Source organism: Bubalus bubalis, chromosome 13 (genome assembly GCF_019923935.1).
Source record: "Bubalus bubalis isolate 160015118507 breed Murrah chromosome 13, NDDB_SH_1, whole genome shotgun sequence".
Classification (NCBI taxonomy): domain Eukaryota; kingdom Metazoa; phylum Chordata; class Mammalia; order Artiodactyla; family Bovidae; genus Bubalus; species Bubalus bubalis.
The window spans coordinates 18,748,093-18,774,597 of NC_059169.1; the positions used below are offsets into that span (position 1 = coordinate 18,748,093).

Here is a 26,505-nt window from a genome sequence, read left to right on the forward strand (position 1 = left end):
CATACACTCGCGTGACAGGATCCAATACAGGAAAGCCATGATAGGTGGGTCAGGGGAGGGCATGGGGCTCGTGATGCTCAGGGAGAAGGAGTCCTTCTGGGTAGAGCCATGTCTCACTCATGACCTGAGAGGAGAGTAAGAGTCAGTCAACAAAAAATTGGTGGTGAGGGGAGGTGCGGTTTCCTTGACAGAAAAAGATGGGTTCAAAGGTTTAGAGCAAAGGAGAGCTTAGTGGATTTGAGAAGCTAAAACAGTTAAGACATGTTGAAGTTCAGGCTACAGTGAGAGAACATCTGCAGGTGAAGCAGGAGAGCAGGCAGGACTCTGGTGATGGAGGCCTGTCCCTCTGAACAGACTAGAGTCACTCCCACTTCCTCCTGTGGACACAGTCTTCTGTCCTAAAGGAGTCCTTCCCCAACTTCTTACATGCCCCATTAGGGTTTTTTCACTGAGTCATTAAAATCCAACCTTCCTCAGCACCTATTACGGCAGATCTGGGACTAGACCTGGAGGAAAACAGTGATAACATTCAGTCCTTCTAATAAGAGGGCCATGTAATTATGTTCTTTTTGAAACACCAAATTTTAATCACAATGAATATATCAGACATAGGAGAAAAAAAGTAAAAGACTAAAAAAAAAAAAAGAAAGAAAGAAAAAACCCACATAATCAACTCCTTTCAATTTAGTCAGTCATGTCCGACTCTTTGCAACTCCATGGAGTGCAACATTGCCAGGCTTCCCTGTCCATCACCAGCTCCCGGAGTTTACTCAAACTCATGCCCATTGAGTCAGTGATGCCATACAACCATCTCATCCTCTGTTGTCCCCTTCTCCTGCCTTCAACCTTCCCCAGCATCAGGGTCTTTGCCAATGAGTCAGTTCTTCACATCAAGTGGCCAAAGTTTGGAGCTTCAGCATCAGTCCTTCCAATGAATATTTAGGACTCATTTCCTGTAGGGTGGACTGGTTGGATCTCCTTGCAGTCCAAGGGACTGTCAAGAGTTTTCTTCAACAGTATAGTTTGAAAGCGTCAACTCTTGGTGCTCAGCTTTCTTTATGGTCCAGCTCTCACATCCGTACATGACTACTGGAAAAAGCATAGCTTTGACTAGACAGAACTTTGTTGGCAAAATAATGTCTCTGCTTTATAATATGCTGTCTAGGTTGGTCATAACTTTTCTTCCAAGGAGCAAGCATCCTTTAATTTCATGGCTGCAGTCACAATCTGCAGTGATTTTGGAGCCCCCCCCCCACCTCCACACACACACACACACACACACACACACACACACACACACAAATAAAATCTCTCACTGTTTCCATTGTTTACCCATCTATTGCCATGAAATGATGGGACCAGATGCCATGATCTTTGTTTTTTGAATGTTTAATTTTAAGACAGTTTTTCAATCTCATTTACTTTCAAGAGATTTTTAGTTCCTCTTCTCTTTCTGCTAAAAAGGTGGTGTCATCTTCATATTGATATATCTTCTGGCAATCTTGATTCCAGCTTGTGCTTCTTCCCACCCAACATTTAGTATGTTCTATTCTGCATATAAGTTAAATAAGCAGGGTGACTATATACAGCCTTGATGTACTCTTTTCCCAATTTGGTAGCACCATATCTGGTTCTAACTGTTGCTTCTTGACCTGCATACAGATTTCTAAGGAGGCAGGTCAGATGGTCTGGTATTCCCATCACTTGTAGGATTTTCCACAGTTTTTTTGTGATCCCCACAGTCAAAGGCTTTGGTTTAGTCAATAAAGCAGAAATAGATGTGTTTGTTTTTTTTTTTTCCTGGAAATCTCTTGCTTTTTCTATGATCCAGTGGATGTTGACATTTTGATCTCTGGTGCCTCTGCCTTTTCTAAATCCAGCTTGAACATTTGGAAGTTCTCAGTTCATGTACTGATGAATCCTCACCTGGAGAATGTTGACCATTAATTTGCCAGCATGTGAGATGAGTGCAATTGTGCAGTAGTTTGAATATTCTTTGGTGTTGCCCTTCTTTGGGATTAGGATGAAAATTCACCTTTTCTAGTCCTATGTCCACGACTGAGTTTTCCAAATTTGCTAGCATATTGAGTACAGCACTTTCATAGCATCATCTTTTAGGATTTGAAATAGTTCAACTAGAATTCCATTACCTCTACTAGCTTTGTTCATAGGGATGGTTTCTAAGGTCCACCTGACTTCACATTTTAGGATGTCTGGCTCTAGGTGCGTGTTCACACCATCATGGTTATCCAAATCATTAAGATATGTTTTGCATAGTTCTGTATATTCTTGCCACCTTTTCTTAATATCTTCTGTTTCTGTTAAGTCCATTCCATTTTTTTCCTTATTGTGTCCATCTTTGCATGAAATGTTCCCTTGGTATCTCTAATTTTCTTGAAGAGATCTCTAGTCTTTCCCATTCTATTGTTTTCCTCTATGTTTTTGCATTGGTCAGTTAAGAAGGCTTTCTTATCTCTCCTTGTTGTTCTTTGGAATTCTGCATTCAGATGGGTATATCCTTCCTTTCTTTCTTTGCCTTTAGCTTCTCTTCTTTTCTCAGCTAATTTTAAGGCCTTAGACAACCATTTTGTATTTTTGCATTTCTTCTTCTTGGGGATGATTTTGATCACAGCCTTCTGTATGATGTTACAAACTTCCATCCATAGTTCTTCAGACACTGTGTTTATCAGATCTAATCCCTTGAATCTATTTATCACTTCTACTGTATAATCATAAGGCATTTAACTTAGGTCATATCTGAATGGTCTAGTGGTTTTCCCTACTTTCTTCAGTTAAAGTCTGAATTTTGCAATAAAGAACTCATGATCTGAACCACAGTCAGCTCCCCATCTTGTTTTTGCTGACTGTATAGAGCTTCTCCATCTTTGGCTGAAAAGAATATAATCAATGTGGTTTCGGTGTTGACCATCTGGTGACGTCCATGTGTAAAGTCATCTCTTGGGTTTTTTGGAAGTAGGTTTTTGCTATGACCAATGCGTTCTTATGGTTACCCTTTGCCCTGCTTCGTTTTGTACTCCAAGACCAAATTTTCCTGTTATTCCAGGTATCTCTTGACTTCCTATTTTTGTACCCCATTCCTTTATGATGAAAAGGACATCTTCTTTTGGTATTAGTCCTAGAAGGTTTTGTAGTTTTTCATAGAACCATTCAACTTTAGCTTCTTTGGCATTAGTGGTTGGGGCATAGACTTGGATTAGTGTGATATTGAATGGCTTGCCTTGGAAATGAACAGAGATCATTCTGTTGTTTTTGAGATTGCATCCAAATACTGCATTTCAGACTCTTTTGTTGACTATGAGGGCTACTCCATTTTTCATAAGGGATTCTTGCCCACAGTAATAGAAGTAATGATCATCTGAATTAAATTCAGTCATTCCGATCTACCTTAGTACACTGATTCCTAAAATGTCGATGTTCACTCTTGCCATCTCCTGTTTGATCACTTCCAATTTAACTTGATTCATGAACCTAAGATTCCAGGTTCCTATGCAATATTGTTCTTTACAGCATCGGACTTTACTTCCATCACCAGTCACATCCACAACTGGGCATTGTTTTCTCTTAGGTTGTCTCTACATTCTTTCTGGAGTTATTTCTCCACTCTTCACCAGTAGCATATTGAGCAACTACAGATCTAGGGAGTTCATCTTTCAGTGTCACATCTTATTGCCTCCTCATATCGTTCATGGGATTCTCAAGGCAAGAATACTGAAGTGAATTGCCATTCCCTTCTCCAGTGGACCACGTTTTGTCAGAAATGTGAATGAAAGCAGCTGCCATTTGGGAAGAAATGAGATCCTTTGCCTCCAACAGTTGTTCTCAGTTGTCAACAGGGTGGAATCACCTGTGGGGTCTTATTAATAAAAAGTGTTGACTCCTGCCTACCTCCCCCAACCCCGAGATTCTGATTTAACTGACTACTCAGCACTGGGATTTTATAGAGCTCCTCTGGTGGTTCAAATTTGCAGCCAAGTTTACAAACCACCAGCCTTTACATTGAGGATATAAAGGACTGTACCTGGAGGAGATAACTGAATATACAGGGATCAGGTGATTCTGCAGGAGCAGGAGTGTGCGTTTCTGTGTGTGGAAGGTGAGATGATTTTCAGTATGGTACAGTTGTCCCTGGAGATTTCATTCAAACCCAGCCTTAGTTTATCACAAACCTGTGAGCAGGATTCTCAAGATGCAGTCTGCTGGGAGGGAAATCCTGGGAAGCATACACAAGGAGCAGCTCGGCAGAAACTTCAATAGTCATACCTGTGCAGGGAAGCTCAGGGAGCTCTAGGTCACTGGCCAAACATGAGTCTGGCGTATGCTTCTAACTGGAGCCTTCCTGTGCCTGGGGTTTGAGGAAACTGGTCTTATCAGCCAGTGACAAGTGCCTATGATATCAAGCATCAGGAAATGCAGAGGTGTAATATGACAAGCTTCACAATAAATGGCAACCACCCTGCTGTATATTCCGCCCTCCTGTATAGCAAAGATGTGCTTTTACTTAATAATCATGTTTACCTGTAACACAAGCCTAGAGGGTGTTAGGATCCCCATTTCACAGACAAGGAAACAAGCAGAGCTGAAGGAAATTGCTGAAAATCATAGGACACCTGACTGACAGATGCAGCCTCTGAGCCCAAGCAGGTGGGACCCTACAGTATGTCCCTGCTTCTCCCGTGTAGGACCTGGAGTTCTCCCATGTCCAAAGACCTGCTCAGCGGCTTCAGCCTGACTCCCCGAGTGGGCCTGTGAGGTCCCTCCAGGTGTCCGCAGCCCCTTTACTCCTACTGCCCCTGACTTAGGTCCTTCCTTCTGCAGGGCAGCCCCCAAGAGCCCCATGGTCGGCTGGAGGACACACTTGTCCCGTTCTGACAGCTTCTCCCTGCAGCCAGCTCCCAGGGGTGGGGTCAGGTTAGGTTGTGAGGAGAATCAGGAGAGAAGCAAGAAGGTGTGAGCTCATGGTCAGCACCTTCCTGTGACCTGGGACCTCCCTCTCTCTCCCTGACACTCCCTGCCACTTGTGGCAGCTTCCCTCTATGTTCCTCTCCCACCCAATTACAAGTGCTCCTGTAGCTCTGCTATGGATCCGAGTCACCAGGGGAGGGGTCAGAATACAGAGTCCTAGGCTCAAATCCCAAAGATCTGATCCAGGAGGTCACAAAGTGGGGCCTGGGAATTTTAATTTTTATCAAATATCCCAGTGGGTTGAGGGATTGGGATGCAAGGGGTCCTGTGAACACTGTGAGAAACATTTAATAGACCTGCCACTCACATCTGTGGGCCCTGGGTCAAGAGTACAAATGAAGCCTATAGTGTATTTTTAAATATTTAAATTTATAAGTCAATCAAACAAAACTATGAAGTACACCTTCCTAACTATTAATACCTGGCAGACTGGAGTTTTGGACACTGAGCTCCAAGCCAGAAGGCAGGACATCAGAGGGAGGGGCTTCCCCAGCCCCCAGCCCCCAGCCCTCCTCCTGCTCTTCTCACCTCTGGCTCTGACCCTCTCTGTGCCCTGAGGAAACTGCTGCTCATTCAAGAGCATCCCCAGCTTTCACGTTCAAGCTCAGGCCACACCCTTCCCACCCATAAACAGCTGTATCTTGACCACCTATCAGGCTGGGACATGGGCCCCAGGAGGAAGGCCTGCACTGACACTGGGAGCAAGGATTCTGGCGTCCAGGTGCTCAGAGCACAGCCTGGAGGGGGCGGGGCTCCAGGTGGCCACAGCCCCTGATCCTCTCTGGCTGCACCTGGGGAGGGTGCAACCGCAGGATGACATGACAGAGCGGGGCCTCTAAACCAGCGTTTCTCTGACTGTACTGTGAGCAGGACTCATCTGGGATCTGGAGATTCTGAGTCAGTAGGTCTGGGGTAGAGACAAGATTCCGTGTTCTAACGGCCTCCCAGGCCGACCGATGCTGCTGGTCCACAGGCCACACTTAGGACAGCAGAGCTCTGGGTCACGGTGGGCAGAGTTTTTCTGTAAAGGATCAGGAAGTACATTTCCAGAGTTTGTAGGTCTTATGGTTTCTGCTCAGGAAAACATCTACTTCTGCTTCATTGACTACACTAAAGCCTTTGACTCTGTAGATCACAACAAACTGGAAAACTTAAAGACCACTTTACCTGTCTCCTGAGAAACCTGTAAGCAGGTTAAGAAGGGACAGTTAGAACTGGGCATGGAACAACCACATGGGTCAAAATTGGGAGAGAAGTATGTCCTGTATATTGTCACCTTGCTTATTTAACTTATATGAAAAAGAATGTATGTATTATAACTGAGTCACTGCTATACAGCAGAAATGAAGACAACATTGTAAATCAATGATACTTAAATAAATTTTTAAAGAAACAAGAAAAAAAAGTCTATGGTGTCAGTAGCTTCACTATTAGTTATATTTACTCTGGTTACTTGATTAGCCAAATGTTTGCAAGATTTTTCCACTTTGAAAATACAATTCTTGCCTAAAGAATTAATCTGAAAAGATACTTTGAGTCCATGAAAATGCTGTGTCTCCCCCAACCCATGAACATTCACCGTATATTCAGACAATGATGAATTTTATCTGAATTATTTATGACAAGGATGGCTGCTATATGGTACTTTTCTATCAATCTGTCTACATTTGTGAGTTGACCTTCTACTGCACAAAAGGGCTTTCTCTTCCTACTATCTATGGCACCCCACTCCAGTACTCTTGCCTGGAAAATCCCATGGGCGGAGGAGCCTGGTAGGCTGCAGTCCATGGGGTCGCTAAGAGTCGGACACGACTGAGTGACTTCACTTTCACGCATTGAAGGCAATGGCAACCCACTCCAGTGTCCTTGCCTGGAGAATCCCAGGGATGGGGGAGCCTGATGGGTTGCCATCTATGGGGTCACACAGAGTCAGACACTACTGAAGCGACTTAGCAGCAGCAGCAGGAATTAGTATAAACTCATGGAGTTTAAAAAAATTTTCAGTGGTGTAAAATGTAGGGTTTAAAAGCCCTCAGTCCCTCTGCTTATTGTTATTTACTTATGACATTTCTAATGTGATAAAAACTGCATCTCAGAGACTCATTTTTTGTCTAGGTAATCTGGAAAATGTAATTTAAAAAATTTTTTTCATGTAATGTCCTCCAGAAATAAATATGATAAGCTTTTGGATCAAACACTGGTTTGGAATACCCAAAGCTTCCACCTATTGGGATGGATACTTGTGAGCATGTTTGCTGAGTGAAAGAGAGAATTTAGTCAGAACCATCCAATGTAAACTTCTTGTAGAACATTCCTAGTGTGTCTAAGTCTTAACCTTGGTTCTTATTAAAAAAATCACACAATCTCAGTTTGACTCCTAAGGCAAGTCAGATGGGCCTGGAGTACAGAAGGAGGTCTCACACAGCTGGGGCATGCGATTCCTTCTTATAATGTTATTTTTTAGGTCTAAATTCAAATAAAGATATATTTCTCACAGTTTTCAACACACATTGCTGTTTTAGTTTTTGGAAAAAAGAAACACTTTCCTTAGAACATTAGGTTTAAGAAACAAAAGCTCAGTTAATCCACATTCTGTTTTTAAAGGAAAATTAACAGCTTAAACTTAAAACCTTGTGTTTAAAAAAATTCTGAAGGTTTTAAAGTGGCCTGTTGCGCTTCCAGGGACCTTCTTCAGCATTAGGACAGGCTGCTGATTCAAGAATAGAATTGGTAAAATATATGCACAGTATTGTTTTTAGACTTAAAAAAAAATCCTTAAACTTGAACAGGAATTTAATTATTTCTAACTTTTTAATGCTATTAAAAACATTGATAATGTATAGTAGGGCCTTTTGAAAGCCTGTGTGCTCTAATTTTAAGATAAATATGATAGTAACAATTCATAAAGAGGATAGGGCTGGAGAGGATAGTACCAATTGACAGATAATCACATATCCAGCATTGTTCAAAAGCAGTGTTTCTCACCTGTCTGGGATTAAATATCAGTTTTATTTAAATTTACATTTTCAGCCCATTGCAATCTAATCAATGATCCATTGTGCATGGCTAGTGTGCAGCTCAGCCATGGGCCCCTCCCCCACCCCACAAGTGCAACCCTCACACAGGTCCCCAGGGAGTTCAGGATCCCACCCATCCTGAGGGTGGATGTCACAATACAGGGTTGTGAGTTTCTAGCTCTCTTGAATTTCCTGTACTTATTCCTAACTGGGTTACAAACAGGTCAGGGACTGGCACTAGTGCACAGACCACACTGTCACTGTCATAATTAATCTTTGCAACAGCCCTCTGAGAATCAAGAAGGCTATTCCCACCTCACCTTTCAGACAAAGACCCTGAAGCACAGTGGGCTTCCCAACCCTGCTGCTGCTGCTGCTGCTGCTGCTAAGTCACATCAGTCGTGTTCAACTCTGTGTGACCCCATAGACCTTAACAGCCCACATTTACCAGGTAGAAGAACTTGTATCCAAACCCAGTCAGTGCCCAAAGGAGCCAGTATTTGTCCCTGACTCCAGAGTTTGTTCTTCTCCCCATGTGCTTGTGCCATTTTAACTACCTGTGGAGGAGGAACAGTCTGGTTTAGGCCATCAGATGAGGACCTCCTCAAGTACACTTTCCACAGTCTACAAATCTCCTTCATCCACACCCATCCTGTTCTCTCCTGGTGATAAGAATCACCAAGGTCAGTGATTCCACCCTGTGACTTTGGATGCTCTTAGGTGATCCATCATCCCAACCAAAGCAATGGTTCAAGAGCAGGAACTATTTTCATTTTCCAGACAAAGAAGCTGAGATTCAGAGGTTGAGATGCTTACCCAAGCATGTAACTAAGACTATGTGGTTGTAGGGTGTCCAGAGCCTATTTTGTCAAGGATGGTGCCATTCTAATGTCCTGGCACCTTGACTGGTTACTGCTTTCCCACACCCACAGTGCTAGTGAGTAGTAAAGGACAGATCGGTGTGGCTGACTCCAAAGCCATGACTTTCTGTTATCCCAGGCTACCTCTTAATATCTCACAGTTATAAAGTTGAGAAGGAAGGTTTGCTCTCAGTCATCATTTGTTCATTCCACAAACATTTAGTGAGCACCTTCTATATACAGATACTCTGCTGGAAGACATAATTAAAAAGTGAACAGGGCACAGCTTCAAGTGCCCTAAACTAAGTGAGAAAAAGACCATGTGTGACCATTCACACTCAGGGCAGGCTACATGCACAACAGAAAGAATAGGCCCCTTGTTTATAAATAAAGTATCTCAAGATGGTGAGAACAGGACACTAACCAAGTATGGTTCAGTTTAACATGAGAGGTGCTCAGGGTAATACACAAATACGAATTACCTAGGATGACGACTGATCTTAATGTGACTTCCTAGAAGAGGTGACAATAGGGCTGACCCTGGAGAATGAGGATATCTGCCACACCCACAGTGCTAGTGGGTGGAACTACTCCTCTATTTTTGGAACTACTCCTCTATTTTTGGAACTTCTCCTCCATTTTTTAGAACTGAGGGTATTCAGGAGAATCACTGAGTCATCATTTTGACTTAAACATCAGTCATCAAGCGTCTCCCCCACAGTACACCCCCATCACCTACCTCTGGAGCTGTGATACATGCCGAGGGGGAACATGGAGATGTGCTGTCCTGTCTCCCTTCAAGGACTTGTTGTCCAGCAGCTGTAAATGCTGCCAGTGGGCAACCTTAAACCACCAGCCCCTCTGGGGGCAGCCTGCATGCAGTGATCCATCCAGGTGGAGGTATAAAGGCCTGGTCACTGGATGTGTCAAGACAACCCTGAAGGGCCATCATCACTCCAAACTCCCATGGGGTCAGCTCAGGTCGTCTGGCCAGTGATCCAGCTTGATCCTTCCCTCTGCCCTACCCTGTTTCTTCCCTCCTGAATCCACAGTGTTGACCCTAAGGGCACCCCTGATACAGATCCCAGCACTAAACTCCATCTGAGTCTGCATCCCAGAGAACCAGCCTGCAACACGTATCAGAAAACATTCCAGTATTTGGGGAGGATTTTTATTGAAAATTACTGGTTACACATGTACTTATAACATTATAAAACCCCCAATAAAATACAAAATGGTAGAAACAAGGACCTCTAGTGTGAATGTGGTTACCTTCAGTTTAAAATTCACAATCTAATGTTGTCTGACCAAATGAAATTAAGTTATATATTAATAACTAAAGACAGCTATATGTTGAACCATATGAAAGTGCCATTTTATAGCTTATAAAAAGACTGAATGCTGGCAGTTCCACATGGTTCAATCTAAAAGAAAAAATCCATTAGCATTTGAAATTTAGAGAACATTATACTTATAAATAACCCATGGGTAAAAGATATAGTCAATTAATTAAATTAGGAATTAGAAAATACATAATACTATGGCTATTGATAGTGGTGAGTACCAAAACTTGAAGGTTGCAGCTCAAGTGGATGCTAGGGAAAAAGTCAGCTTTATATATACTTATATTAGAAAAATTATGACATTACTAATCTCTTTTCAATTTATGAATTTAGAGGGAAAACCTCAAAGTTAAGGAAAAGTTGAAAGAAAGAATGATATGATTAACTAGCAAAAAAAAAAGCATCAATCAAGCAAAAGGTTGATTCTTTGAAAACAGGAAAATGTTATGCAAGTTTATTCATGAAAAAGAAGGCTAAAAAAAAATCCATTAAAATGCCAAAAGAACACAGAGATGCTGCAGAGATTAAACATATAAGATATTGTGAATAAATTTATGTCAATCAAGCTCAAAACTCACAGGAAACAGATTCCTCCTAGAAAAATGAAACTTATCAAAATGACTCTGCAGAAATAACACACTGAATAGGAAAAACATAATTACCAAAAGTTACCCAGACAGTATGGTTGCACAACACTGTGAATGTGATTAATGCCACTGGATTATGTGGCTAAAAACGGTTATATGGTAAATTTTATGTTATATATACTTTACCACAAATTCTAATGTAAAAAAGAAATAAAATAAAATCCTCTATCTAGAAGACAGTCTAGCACATCTGTCCTTCATTAGCAAATCCCCTAGAAGGGCTCCTATTTTAATAAAGCATATTTTCTCTTCCTTCTCTTTTAGAACATATGATATTGTCCTTCTTTATTTAACCATATATCTATTTTTTTTTGTTACTTAAACTATAGTATATTATTATGTTTTTCCTATCAGTTTTCTCTGTAGCATTTTAATCAGAGGTCTTTTGGTGGAAAAATGGATCCTAGTCATGTTAAAGGAAGTGGACACAAAACAGCAACTTCACACAGTCTTCAAGCAAACAGAATCCCTGATATAATTGTAAAGTAATATGTAATTCTGGGAACAGTAAAAAAACACCTGTGGCAACTTTGTCTCAAATCTTAGAAAATGAGTTTAGCTCTGGAGTCTCTCAAGACACAAAACCTGGGAGACAGCTTTTATTGGTGGCCTGCACCTCTGATTTGGATGAGAAAGCAAGTAATATAACATTTAAATAAACATAATAAATCCTTTTACAAGAGCTTGAAATCACCGAGTCAAGTTGGAGAACTAATATTTTATGATGTGTAAATATTTGCTGCTGGTGTAAAGAAAGTAGAATATAGTTAATGCAGTGCAAACTCTATTGGAAAAAAGCCTTTGGTATAGACACGAACTCATGGTAGAATCAGAGTGTTGACTCAAAAATTGTGGAGGCTGAGGGCTGTCCACTGGAAACGTTCATAACCACAAGGTCACTGTGAGTAATATCTGGCTATTTCCTTTTGAAGTACACCTGAGGGAGAAAAAGACATAAACAACATGTTTAACAGTTTTAAAGTCCTCCTCCTGAGGCAACTCATTTCTAGGTTTCCTTCTTCATGTGAAACAACCATGTCACTACTGGAGGCACGATTTTAAAAAACCAGGGTTGTATGTATTCTATGGAGGAAGCAGCAAACCCTCAGTGGGGCTGGATGTAATGCCAAATAACCTGCAGATCTCCTAGATTTCTGGTCATTCTGATTCACAGATATGCTTTATCACTACAGTAAATTAATAAGCAAAATCATTTTATTCCCTGAAATAAATTTAAAACAGTGTAACAAAGAGGATAGGAAAACTATCATCTGAACAGGGTTTGTCATTTTCACACATAAAAGGAGCACAGTAGGTTTGGATGTTAATATCAGTTTGTAATGTTTATATTTTATAAACTCTGATTGACAGGCCCTGAAACACTGGCATATATGTATGAAATATCCTGGTCTTTTTTATTTGTGTGGCAGAGCAGTTATAGGGCCTATAGAGATGTGATCTGTGGATAGTGGGTCCCAAGAATGAAAAGAGAATCAAACGTTTTAACAATGACTCAACCAAGAGACTTCTCTAAAACATAAGATGATACCCAATAATAGGACAGATTTATGCCAGACCTTTGAGCTCTTGAATTCTACCAAATTCTAGCTGAACTGGAAGAGATATAGCTATATAGTATTTTTCAGTACATCAGGTATATCAGCATTTTTTCAGTGTATAATCAGAACACAAAGGAAATGAAGTGCTGTCAAGTTCCACAATCATCAGTTTTTAGTAACTGTATTATATCTTGGTTCCTTACAGATGCACATAACAAAATAAGGTTTCACAAGCCCTAACATTATTTTATCTCTGAACACGTTTGGGCAAAAAACAACTTCAAGTTTAACTCTTTTCCTCAAAGAAGAATGTGAACAGTTTCATTTGAGTCTTTAAAACAGAAAATGTGTCCTCTATCAGAGGCTGACTCGTGTCACAAACTGGGTTTCTTAGACACGTGATTCCAGATCTCTTGTATAGAACCTGACCGCAAGTGCATTGTGGGTGCTGTAAACAAAGTTATCATGAGAGAGAATGAATTTCACACACAAAACAGAAAAGCCCTAGGACACCCACCTTCATAGTAAGAGCACTTTCTTATTCTCTTGTTGCTAACATAACCTGCTACCAGCAAACAGCTCTGCATACAAAATGCTATATATTTAAATGTCACTTAAGGAGAAAAATAAACCCTCCAAGAATGCTTGGCCCCACTGGCTGAAACCTGAGGCTATTTCCACTGTAATGGAAGCACTTTAAAAAAAGCCTTTGGTGGGAGTAGAGGGAAGTTTAATTGTATATCATCGCCCTCCTCCATTTTATTAAGATAGACATATTTTGTGATTATCTGTTTACTCTTTTGGTGAAACTAAAAACCGTTAAAGGAACAAAAGAAAATTCATTTCATTTTCTACTGCTTAATATTCTTTCCAAAATCATCTGGTTCTTTTCTCCATAACCCTTCTCAATACAATTTTTTATAAAGAAAATATTATTTTTAGCAAATTTTAACCGAAAAGGACTTTGTTTCATGGTCTGAAATACCTGAACTGAATACGGCAAAGGATCTTCAGCACTTGGGGACCCCTGATTTAGAGTCTCTAAAGCAACCTAGAAGAACTATGGATATATTTGTTTTATTATTGGGAGCCAAGGTTTCTACCTACAGCCTTTTACAAAATGATCCCACTTTTATACCGTAAAATGCTCTATATTCTCAAAGCATTTAAGCATCTGTTCTCTCACCTGATCCCTGTGATAAGTGTGAAGAAGACAGCAGGGCTATAATCCTGCTCTACACACAGGTGAGGGCCTGAGGCTCAGAGGCCCTGGTTGACACAAAGCCACGTGGATGTTAAGTGCCTGCCCCATCTATCCAACTGGACCAGGCTCCTAGAGCTAGGATATGAGAATTTTATAACTGCTGGGCTGTATTAGGTGATTTCATGAATAGACAAAATGACACCTCTGCTATACACTGGGAAAAAAGAAACTTCAAAAAACCTCAACCTGATGTGCTTCATAACAGAACAGAATGGATGACAAGCATTTATTCTTGGAGCTGAACCATGTCCAATCTGAAAGGCTATTGCTAAACCATGAAAGACACCAGGATTCTTGGCCACCAGAGGAGAAGAATTCAATTTGGGGCCAGTGATGAGGCTTGATCACTCAGAGCTTTTGTGTAATAAACTTTTATTAAAGTATAAAAGAGATAGAGAAAGCTTCTGACACATCAGAAGGGGCAGAAAAAGTGCCCCCTGCTAGTCTTTAGGTAGATGTTATATAGCTACTAGCAGTAGTAGTTAGTCGCTCAGTCATGTCCGACTCGTTGAGACCACATGGACTGTGGCCCGCCAGGCTTCTCTGTCCATGGGATTCTCCAGACAAGAATACTGGAGTGCATTGTCATTTCCTTCTCCAGAGAATCTTTCTGACCCAGGGATCTAACCCAGGTATTCTGTATTGCAGGCAGATTCTTTACCATCTGAGCTACAGGGAAGATCCATATAGCTACTAGCAGCATGCTAATTAGAGAATGAGATGTCTCAAAACTCAGAGACTGGCACCAGGCCCCTAACACAACATGCATTTTGAGACAACATTGGCACAAGGTGAATTGTCCATGGCCATAAAATAATTGACATGAATCTTGAAGAAAGGCAGCTTTCAAAGCAAATACAGCCTCATTGTCATAGCTTAGATAACATTTGCATGAGTAAAACATACTGGTTTGTCAAGTCAGTTCTCAATCTTAGGGGGAACCCACTTGAAGACAGAGTCTAGGGTAAATGCATAGTTCATTTACATAGTTTAAGACAAACCTGCCTCTTGAGAAACCTATATGCAGGTCAGGAGGCAACAGTTAGAGCAGGACATGGAACAATAGACTGGTTCCAAATAGGAAAAGGAGTACGTCAAGGCTGTATATTGTCACCCTGCTTATTTAACTTCTATGCAGAGTACATCATGAGAAATGAGGGACTGGAAGCAGCACATGATGGAATGCGGATTGCCAGCAGAAATATCAATAACCTCAGATATGTAGATGACATCACCCTTATGGCAAAAAGTGAAGAGGAACTAAAAAGTCTCTTGATGAAAGAGAAAGAGGAGAGTGAAGAAGTTGGCTTAAATTTCAACATTCAGAAAACGAAGATCATGGCATCTGGTCCCAACACTTCATAGGAAATAGATGGGGAAACAGTGGAAACAGTGTCAGACTTTATTTTTTTGGGCTCCAAAATCACTGCAGATGGTGACTGCAGCCATGAAAGTAAAAGACGCTTACTCCTTGGAAGAAAAGTTATGACCAACCTAGATAGCATATTGAAAATCAGAGACATTACTTTGCCAACAAAGGTCCATCTAGTCAAGGCTATAGTTTTTCCAGTGGTCATGTATGGATGTGAGAGTTGGACTATGAAGAAAGCTGAGCACCAAAGAATTGATACTTTTGAACTGTGGTGTTGGAGAAGACTCTTGAGAGTCCCTTGGGCTGCAAGGAGATCCAACCATTCCATTCTAAAGGAGAACAGCCCTGGGTCTTCTTTGGAAGGAATGATGCTAAAGCTGAAACTCCAGTACTTTGGAGTACAAAGTACTCCTCATGCAAAGAGGTGACTCATTAGAAAAGACTCTGATTCTGGGAGAGATTGGGGGCAGGAGGAAAAGGGGATGACAGAGGATGAGATGGCTGGATGACATCACCGACTTGATGGACGTGAGTTTGAGTGAACTCCAGAATTTGGTGATGGACAGGGAGGCCTGGCGTGCTGCAATTCATGGGGTCGCAGAGTCAGACATGACTGAGCGACTGAACTGAACTGAACTGAACTGAAGACAAACATTTCCATAAGAAAAATGCTTTGGTTAGTTCAAGGTTTGAGAAAAGTTAAGTTCAGGTGGAACCAGGTAGCCTTATGACAACACAGAATTTTAAAAGAAACCTCTTTTTAAATTTGTATCAGTTCAGTTCAGTCCCTCAGTCCTGTCCTACTCTTTGCGTCCCCATGGTCTGCTGTACACCAGGCTTCCCTGTCATCAACTCCCAGAGCTTACTCAAACTCATGCCCATGAGTCGGTGATGCCATCCAATCATCTCATCCTCTGCCATCCCCTTCTCCTCCTGGCTTCAATAATTCCCAGCATTAGGGCCTTTTCAAATGGACCAGTTCTTCACATCAGGAGGCGAAAATATTGGAGTTTCACCTTCAGCATCAGTCCTTCCAATGAATATTCAGGACTGATTTCCTTTAGGATGGACTGGTTGGATCTCCTTGCTGTCTAAGGGACTTTCAAGAATCTTCTCCAACACCACATTTCAAAAGCATCAATTCTTCAGCGCTCACCTTTCTTTATTGTCTATCTCTCACATCCATACATGACTACTGGAAAAAACATAGCTTTTACTAGATGGACCTTTGTTGTCAAAGCAAAGTCTCTGCTTTTTAATATGCTGTCTAGGTTGGTCATAACTTTTCTTCCAAGGAGAAAGCGTCTTTTAATTTCATGGCTGCAGTCACCATCTGCAGTGATTTTGGAGCGCCCCAAAATAAAGGCTGTCATTGTTTCCATTGTTTCCCCATCTATTTGCCCTGAAGTGATGGGACCAGATGCCATGATCTTTGTTTTCTGAATGTTGAGCTTTAAGCCAACTTTTTAGTTCTCCTTTTTCACTTTCATCAAGAGGCTCTTTAGTTTTTCTTTACTTTCTGTCATAAGGGTGGTGTCATCTGCATATCTGAGGGTATTGATATTTCTACTGGCAATCTTGATTCTAGCTTGTGCTTCATCCAGCCCAGTGTTTCTCATGATGTACTCTGCATATAAGATAAATAAACAGGGTGACAATATACAACCATGATGTACTCCTTTCCCGATTTGGAACCAGCCTGTTGTTCCATGTCCAGTTTTTACTGTTGCTTCTGGACGTGCATACAGATTTCTCAGGAGCCAGGTCAGGTGGTCTGGTATTCCCATTACTTGAAGGATTTTCCACAGTTTATTGTGATCCACAGAGTCAAAGGCTTTGGCATAGTCAATAAAGCAGAAGCAGATGTTTTCCTGGAACTCTCTTGCTTTTTTGATGATCCAGCGGACGTTGACAATTTGATCTCTGGTTCCTCTGCCTTTTCTAAATCCACGCTTCACATACTGTTGAAGCCTGGTTTGGAGAGTTTTGAGCATTACTTTGCTAGCCTGTGAGATGAGTGCAATTGTGCAGTAGTTTGAGCATTCTTTGGCATTGCCTTTCTTTGGGATTAGAATGAAAACTGATCTTTACCAGTCCTGTGGCCACTGTTGAGTTTTCCAAATTTGCTTGCATATTGAGTGCAGCACTTTCACAGCATCATCTTTTAGGATTTGAATTAGCTCAACTGGAATTCCATCACCTCCATTAGCTTTGTTCATAGTGATGCTTCCTAAGGCCCACTTTACTTTGCATTCCAGGATATCTGGCTCTACGTGAGTGATCACACCATCGTGATTATCTGGGTCATGAATATCTTTTTTGTATAGTTCTTCTGGGTATTCCTGCCACCTCTTCTTAATATCTTCTGCTTCTGTTAGGTCCATACCATTTCTGTCCTTTATTGTACCCATCTTTGCATGAAATGTTCCCTTGGTATTTCTAATTTTCTTGAAGAGATCTCTAGTCTTTCCCATTCTATTGTTTTCCTCTATTTCTTTGCATTGATCACTGAGGAAGGCTTTCATATCTCTCCTTGATATTCTTTGGAACTCTGCATTCAAATGGGTATATCTTTCCTTTTCTCCTTTGCCTTTAGCTTCTCTTCTTTTCTCAGCTATTTGTAAGGCCTCCTCAGACAACCATTTTACCTTTTTTCATTTCTTTTTTGGAGGATATAAATTTGTATAGAGAAGGGGAAAAAATATATCACTAGTAGTTTGTTTCCTCCTGCAGCTTAAAAGAGAGATAAAAAATGTCTGACACTTAAAGCCTACTCCCTCTGTTTGGAGACCCCTGGTCTTCCTGCCTGTTACCCTCTCACCTCCAATTTTACATGTGGAAGTTCTAAACTCCCCAATAGCACAGAATGTGACTGTATTTGGAGACAGCATCTTTAAAGAGGCAATAAAATTAAAATGAAATCATACAAGTGGGTCCTAATCTAACAGACTAGAGATTCCATAAGGAGAGACCAGGACACAGGCTCACACAGAAGGAAGAGCATGTGAGGACACAGATAGAAGATGGTGTCTACAAGAAAAGGAGTGACACCTCAGAGGAAACTAACCTTGCTGACACCTTGACCTCAGACTTCCAATCTCCAGGGCTGTGAGGATATAAGTTTCTGCTGTTTAAGTCGCCTACTCTTTGGTCTTTGTATGGCAGCCCTAGCAAACTACAGCCCCCGTTAGCTTTATGTATCTAAAAGGTACTTACTCTACTATTTCATGGATCATCCAAAAGGGTCAATCAGAATAGTCAATCAAAAGAGTAATCAGCTCACCTGAGCTACAAGTTCAAGAAAATGTGATGTGGAAGCACCTTCTCTCAGATGTTGGGTTTTCTTTTCAGGTGAATGAATTCAGTTCTATTAGAGTGAAAGCTTGTGACTTAGGCTAGTGCTCCCCATGTTATAGCTCTGAACAATGCAATGATATCTGATGCTTGCACATTCAAAAAGCTGATAATTTGACAGCTTCTCCTTATAACAGGATACAGAGTATGCACAAGTAATGTCAAGAAGGGATGATAATTAAGAAATGCATTTCTTTCTGTAGAGGTGACCTGAGCCAGTGGCAGGACTGAAATCCACGAGTGAGTTTCTGCCACCCTGTGAGCTTCAGTGACTGGCCCTACCTTGGCTAACATATGACAGGAGCAGTGTTCTCAGGCTTGACACAGAACACAGTATCTAAGACAGCACCCAGCCTCCCTCAATAATCCCCGCTCTGTGCTTCATGGACCAGCTCTGTGACCTTGGGTGAGGCCTGAACCCACTCTCCTCATCCATTACATGGGATAAAAATGGACCATCAGGAGAGTAAGTAAAATCATACATATGAGAACTGTAGAAAATAAATTATAGAGAACTACACAAATGTTCTATATATGAGAACTGTAGAAAATAAATTATAAAGAACTACACAAATTTATTTTATACACAACTGTAGAAAATAAATTATAAAGAACTACACAAATAAATCATAAAGAACTACACAAATATTACCATTAATATTGTTAGAGTAGGTGCAGGATTACTAGACCAGGAATCTCAAGATTTCTAATTCTATGACCTATGTCTGCTTCAGTATGTATGTAACATTTGATTTAAAATATTTACTGAAAGAACAAATTTATTATTCTGTATCTACTGCAGACTAGCTTAACACCAGTTATATACATAGGGTGACCTTCCTTTTAAAGCACTTTAGTTTCCTCACCTGTACAAAGAGACAGTTGAATCCTATTATCTTATTATCTGGACCAATCTAAAATTCTGTGTTCTATTTCTCAGTACTCAATGTCATGATAATATAGTTTTAAAATGAAGACTTTGACATACAGGTGGGAACACCTCTTTTTGATGTGAAATGCCTAAGGTCAAAAGAGCAAAAGGGTTTGGGAGATTCCTGGCTCTTGAGGTCTCAGGAGGGATGGTCCGACTTGGAGACACTCTAGTGGATAAAAGCAATCTGTGAATTTCAGGCATTTAAAAAGAAAAATACAGAGTTCCTTGTTCAGCTTCTCAACATTTGCACACAATGTAAGTACTTATGAAAAGTTCAGAACACAGACTTCCTATTCCTTAAACCTAAGCACAAACTCTAACTCTGCCAACTCTTCAGCCAGCTCTGAGACCCAGGAAGTCTCCTACACGATGAGCAACGGAAGGTCCTGCTCTGCATTTCCTCATTTCTAGAGAGGACTGAGAGAAGACAGTGAGGAACTTAGGCCACATTTTAGATAAATCTTTCATATAGAAGTATTTAAGCACTGGGACATATTTTCTTTAAGACATTTTAAATATTACACACATAATCTTATTCTATTTACAAGTGAAAATCTGGGAGAGGCAGAAAAGAATGAAGAATGGAAAATACACCCATAGTTTAACATCCAGAGATAAATTTTCAATGGGTAAGCCACTTCCCACCCTGAGCCATGCATCTTAAGGGGCAAGAACACCAGACCTTCCTTCCTTCCCTCTGTCTTCCCATCGACCCCAATCCTACTCCCACCTTGTCCCAGAAAGAATTACAGATGGCTGTATGACAATGGCTAAGCCTCTTAAACCAGACCTTGGTTACCACTACACCTCTGTTAGGAAGATACCACGTGACCTGAATGTTACTCACTGAGCCCCTTCCTCACACCATGTACAGTGCTCAGTGCCTCACACATCTCATCTCTGAGAAAGTGCCCTGTAAAACTTCAGGCACCATTCAGACTACAGTGTGAAGGTGTTGTGAGTTCTTGATTTGTCCTGATGACAATTTCATCTTCTAGAATGTAGAGGAAGCATGGGGGACAAATGGGCCTCATTCTAAACAACAATAATTAGGGACAAAGTGATAATTTCAGGTAAGAGTTTTCTTTATAGATTACAAAACAGAAGAGACCTACACCTTTCTCTGGAAGATCTACCTAGAATCAAAATATTCCAAGATTTTTCCCCTTAAACTCTCAAATTTCCTGGATATTTCTCAACAGAACTTGTATCACAAATGTGCTGATCACCAATCAGAATGAATGTAAAAGGTCTGCAAAATGAGGGTGTTCAGTGCTCCATGAGAATCTCAACTCAGAGTCCAAACATGTGGAAAGTCGAATCCAAAACCTCTGTCTCAGGCACATGTGTGTGCACACAGAAAGGTTCACACATCCTGACCCCACCCTCAGCACTGCTGCAGATTCTCAGCAGACCTGCCTTCAACCTGACACATGTTGTTAAGACCCAGTCATGAAGCTTCCTCTCTGGTGACTTCTAATTAAAATGAGCACAGAGTGCTTGTTCCCAGACCCTTGATGGAGATCTTGTGAAGAATGCACCCTGGAGGCGAATTTTCATTACAGCTTCCCGCAGCAGGCTCACCTCTTTTGCCCTTTTGGTGAGGACAGCAGCCTCCGCCTCACCCAGTTGTTGCACCATCGTGTAAAATAGGCTGTTTCTATCTTGCAGCAAACGATGTGGCCAACTATATTCTTTCTGTGTCCCTGAATCCAAAACCTGTTAACAGCAGAAAGAAACCCATGAGCATACAATATCCCCCAGTAACATAACTCAGACAATATTTCAAAAAGAGGCAGGTCGGGGAGAATCGGGGTGGTACGACTGATATTTAAATGGTTTGATTCCCCTGTTTTACTAGGTAGACAAAGGCCCAGCCCGACCTTTCATCATTATATGGTTATAGCAAAGGAAGAAAATGAAAAGCTTAGAATATGATTACTGGAACAGGACAGTCTGTAGCATTTTATATTCTGCCCAGGGCATTTGGGGTTGTTATCATTAGTTAGTGCTTTTAGCTCCCAGACTCTGAGCTTTGAGGGCTATTTATACAGATACATAGAGCTGGGAAAGGTCTTGGTTCAAGAAAATCAGACTGCATTTATCTAAAAAGTAGGTTGACATCATACAAACCACATGGCAGAGTCCTGACAACAAATTAATTGTCAAGTTGATTTGACAATCTGAGCAATATTGCGGGGAAAAAAGTAAATGCTTCCGGAACTTCTTTAGGGTCCTGGATTATGTCAGCCCCTACTGGAAGGACTAATGCTGAAGCTGATGCTCCATTACTTTCGCCACCTGATGGGAAGAGCTGACTCACTGCAAAAGACCCTGATGCTGGGAAAGTTTGAAGGCAGGAGGAGAAGGGGATGGCAGAGTATGAGATGGTTGGATGGCATCACCAATTCAATGGACATGAGTTTGAGCAAAATCCAGTAAGTATCGAAGGACAGGAAAGTCTGGAGTCCTGCAGTCCATGGGGTCACAAAGGATCGGAAACTGAGAGACTGAGTGACTGAACAACAAGAGGGGCAGAATCCCTTATCCAAGAGTTTAAGATGCTTCTTGAAGTTGGCTGTGGCTGTAGTTTATTATTATGAGAGTGGAAGGCTGGCAAAAATAGCTGATATATAGGCAGCTTTTGCAGAACTGCTCTGCACAGAAGGAATTTCTAGAAATCCAGTTTTCTTTTTGGATAAGTCTATAACAGCAAATAAGAAACTGAGCTCCAAATTGAAGTGATCACAGCCTGCACAACACATGTGGCAGCCCAACCTGAACTGCCTAGGATCTGAATCGGTTTTCACAAATTACCTTTATTTGCTTCTTTCTCTTTCTTTCTTAAGCTGCTTGCCTTTCACCCCTTTTATTGCTCATTAACAAACCTGCTAATTGGAAACTGAAAGGGAGAGGAAGGGGCTCTTAACTCTGTCTTTCTACTTTTGAGTGATCTTGGTTAATGGTTATGGAGGGGGAAAAAGTACCTGAAACAATTGACCCAAATAATAGAACTACAAACATAGTTCTGATGTGAAGTGGAATTTAATTCTTCATTTAGGTCATATTTAGAATAAATGTATCTAAAAAGAATATGTGGTATGGGCTTACCTGGTGGCTTAGTGGTAAAAGAATCTGCCTGCCAAAGCAGAAGTCAGAGGTCTGACCCCTAGTCTGGTAAGACCCCACATGCTGCGGAGCAAATAAGTTCATGCACCACAACTACTGAGCCCACATGTCACAAATAGTGAAGCCTGAGTGCCTAGAGCCTGTGCTCCCCAACAACAGAAGCCTCTGCAAGGAGAAGTCTACACATTTGCCACAACTAGAGAAAAGCCCAAACAGCAAAGAAGACCCAGCACAGCAAAAAATAAATTCATAATATTATTTTTTTTTTTTAAAAGGAAGAGAATATGCTGGAACTCTAAACAAGACACAAGTTATTTTTTCTACACGTAGGTATTGCAGTTAACTTCATCCTTTGTATTTAATTGGAACCATTTTTTAAGTCTCACAAAGGTCATATTCCTATTAATCTTTTGCTTATACTGTGAATCATTGTTAAGAGCACCTTTCTCAAAAGAGTCCAAGAATAACTGAATGTCTCATCCACATAATGAATTTTCTATATATCAATTGGGCATGTCAATTTAGATGCCCTGAATGTGCAATTCTACTTAAGCATAGCATAGATAGAACATAACTGTTCCTCCTGATGTTGAAGAAGAAAACCTGCAGTTTTAAAACATGGGTGTCCAGATATCTGTGTTCAATTAATCTATGAAAGATTAGGTAAGAATATATATTGAAGAAAAGACAGTCTCTTTGTTAGATAGTTCTGGGAAAGCTGCATACCTGGAAATGAAAGAAATTAGAATATTCCCTCATACCACACATAAAAATAAACTCAAAATAGTTTAAAGAACTAAGATCAGACTGGGCACTATAAAACAAAAGGAAAACACAGGTAGAGAACACTTTGACATAAACTGCAGCAATATTTTCTTTGATCAGTCTCCCAAAGCAAAAGAAATAAAAGCAAAAATAAACTGGATCTAATTAAAAGGCAAGACATTAGGAGCTACAAGAGCTAAGATGGGACAAAGACTGAAAAATAGCTGGAAACAGAATTTTACCAACTTAGCTTTTACATTTACTAGCTTGATCAAAGGAGAAGGCAATGGCACCCCACTCCAGTACTCTTGCCTGGGAAATCTCATGGACGGAGGAGCCTGGTAGGCTGCAGTCCATGGGTCGCAAAGAGTGGGACACGACTGAGCTGCTTCACTTTCACTTTTCACTTTCATGCACTGGAGGAGGAAATGGCAACCCACTCCAGGATTCTTGCCTGGAGAATCCCAGGGTCGGGGGAGCCTGGTGGGCTGCCATCTATGGGGCTGCATAGAGTCGGACACAACTGACGTGACTTAGCAGCAGCAGCTTGATCAAAGATTCCATATATTTCAGAACAAATAAACATAAAGCAAATCTAAATTCTCTTTGTGTACAGAAAAATAGGTATAGTTTTGGATTTTTTTCATCCCTTATAATAAAAATCTCGTATAATTTCCCACTATGTCCCCACCCTTTCTGTAACACAAGTTAAACTATAAACTAAATCACACATTAAAATTGGTGTGATAATAATCCCTGAACCCCAGGATCTCTCCAGGAAATCCAATCTTGAATTACTTATCAAGCTCTAGTAGGTTAAGTAAAAACACATTATGATGGACAAGTAAGTGAGTTACATAAGCTCAATGAAGATGTGTTTATCAAACCTGTTTATGTGCAGATATTCCTAGTAGCTGTCTAGACATAAAAATTAAATGGACCCACTGTAATATAATGGCAACCCACTCCAGTGTTCTTGCCTGGAGAATCCCAGGGACGGGGGAGCCTAGTGGGCTGCCGTCTATGGAGTCGCACAGAGTCGGACATGACTGAAGCGACTTAGCAGCAGCAGCAGCAACTGCAAAATAACTTGATACATTCATTGGCAAGATGCCATCAGTGAAAAAGAGGAATGTAAGGAGAGGTGGGTGAGTGCATGGAGAGGTGGGGGGCAGGAGAGGATGGAGTTAAAGCCTGATAAGAAATGATGACAACAATAGAGATAGAGCCCCACTTATCGACAAGTAGAGCTGCGAGGGGAAGGTCTGTGTCATATCTGTTTCTGGTCTCCAGGTGATGACACAAGGACAGCTGTCCCAACTTGCGTCGTGGGTCCCTCACTGGTGACATGGGTGCCCGCGATTTTCTCAGTGATGGGGCAAGGTGGCAAGAATTAGCTCAAAATCCTTTCCTAGATCTTGAAATAATAAGTTAGTCTCTCACCAGGGGGATTATGAAGGCTGGCTCACGGTCACCTCCACAGTCACTTTCCCCAATCTGCTGCCTTTGCTCATAAGCACTCCCCTCCTAAAGTAATCTCTTCTCCCCATCTGTGCTTTCTACCTCCATATTAATTATTTTCCTTTGAAAACGTGAGTGAAATCTTTTGGAGTTTTTGAAGGAGTTTCCACTTCTGAAATATTCTAATTGCAGCCATGTAGGTTTCTGAAAGAAATGTTCCATGAAGGTGAAAAACAGACTTAAGTAAAACTCTAGTTAGGTATGAGCTGTTTTGTGCTTTCCAAGTGGGGATATTACAACAGTTTCTGGTTTTGATTTCTCTGGGAAAAATTCTACTGAGAAGAGGTTTGTGTTGAGGAAGAAACATAGGAGGAGCCAAGATGGCGGAGGAGTAGGACGGGGAGAACACTTTCTCCCCCACAAATTCATCAAAAGAGCATTTAAACATCGAGTAAATTCCACAAAACAACTTCTGAATGCCGGCAGAGGACATCAGGCACCCAGAAAAGCAACCCAACTCTTCGAAAGGAGGTACGAAAAAATATAAAAGACAAGAAAAGAGACAAAAGAGGGAGGGACGGAGTTCCTTCCCGGGAAGGGAGCCTTAAAAAGAGAGAAGTTTCCAAACACCAGGAAACCTTCTCACTGCCGAATCTGTGCCGAGCTTTGGAAGCACAGAGGGCAACATAAAAGGGAGAAAAAAAAATAAATAAACAATTAAAAATCGCAGATTGTGAGCCCTACGGTAACTCCCCCAGCGGAGAAGCAGCGCAGACGCCTGCACACGGCATTAGCAAGCGGGGGCTGGGCAGGGAAGTGCGGCGCGGGCTGTGTCCCTTAGAGTAAGAATTGGGCCCAAATGTCCTGAGCGCTATCTGAGTGAAATAATTTGGGCTAGCTAACCAGACTGTGGGATATCTACCACGCGAAAAGCCAGCCCTAACCTAAGACACCGTCAGGCCCGCGCACAGAACAAAGGACTGAACAGAGATAGCCGACTGCAGCCCTTCCCCCTCCGGTGACAGGCAGCCAGAGCCGGAAGGGGGCAATCGCAGCCCCAGAGAGACACTATCTATAAAACTATAAGCAGGCTTCTTTGCTAACTAAAACTTCTTGGGGGTCTAGACGGTCAACATCTGCCTGAGAAGGTGCACCGGTTTTACACCCAGATAACCGAGTGGCGGGGAGGCGATAAGTCGCAGCATTGGCGCTCGCCAAACACCTCATCACCTGAGCTGCTCGGATCTGGGAAGAGCACAAAACGCAGGCCCAACTGAGTCTGCGCCTGAGGACTACCCGAGTGCCTGAACCTGAGCGGCCTGGACCTGGGAGCTCAGCCCAGGGTCGGCCTCTGATTGTTCCCGGCGGAACAACCTAGAGCCCGAGCAGTGTGGGCAGGGAGGCTAAACATGCCGTGAGCAGGGGCAGACCCAGTGTGGCTGAGGCACTGTGAGCGCACGCCAGTGTTATCTGTTTGCAGCATCCCTCCCTCCCTCCCCACAGCGCGGCTGAACAAGTGAGCCTAAATAATAAAAAAAAAAAAATAGTGTCCTCTACTGTCCCCTTTGTGTCAGGGCGGGAACCAAACACTGAAGAGACCAGCAAACAGAAGAAGCTATAACAGAGGGAAACGCCTTGGAAGCTACAGGCCATAGACTAAAACCCTGTGGTTACTACGGACTACATAGGAAGGGGCCTATAGATCTTGAGAAATATAAGTCGGACCAAGGAACTAGCCAAAAATGAACTGAACCCACAATACTCACAACAAAACCAGAGAAAGATAGATATATTTTTACTATTTTTATGATCAATCT

General features: G+C 41.6%; 1 protein-coding gene across 5 annotated transcripts in view; it reads right to left on the reverse strand.

Moving 5' to 3' along the window:
- LOC123464538 (ATP-binding cassette sub-family C member 4-like) overlaps positions 1–26,505 on the reverse strand; it is a gene marked incomplete at its 5' end in the record, with an annotated part of 335,503 nt that overhangs the window by 176,677 nt on the left and 132,321 nt on the right. For 4 of the 5 annotated variants that reach the window (XM_045162465.1, XM_045162466.1, XM_045162464.1 and 1 more), the window contains 2 exon segments: positions 10,016–11,787; positions 20,918–21,052. In XM_045162465.1, coding sequence (XP_045018400.1) covers positions 11,767–11,787; positions 20,918–21,052 — 156 coding nt within the window. 5 annotated transcript variants of the gene reach the window in all.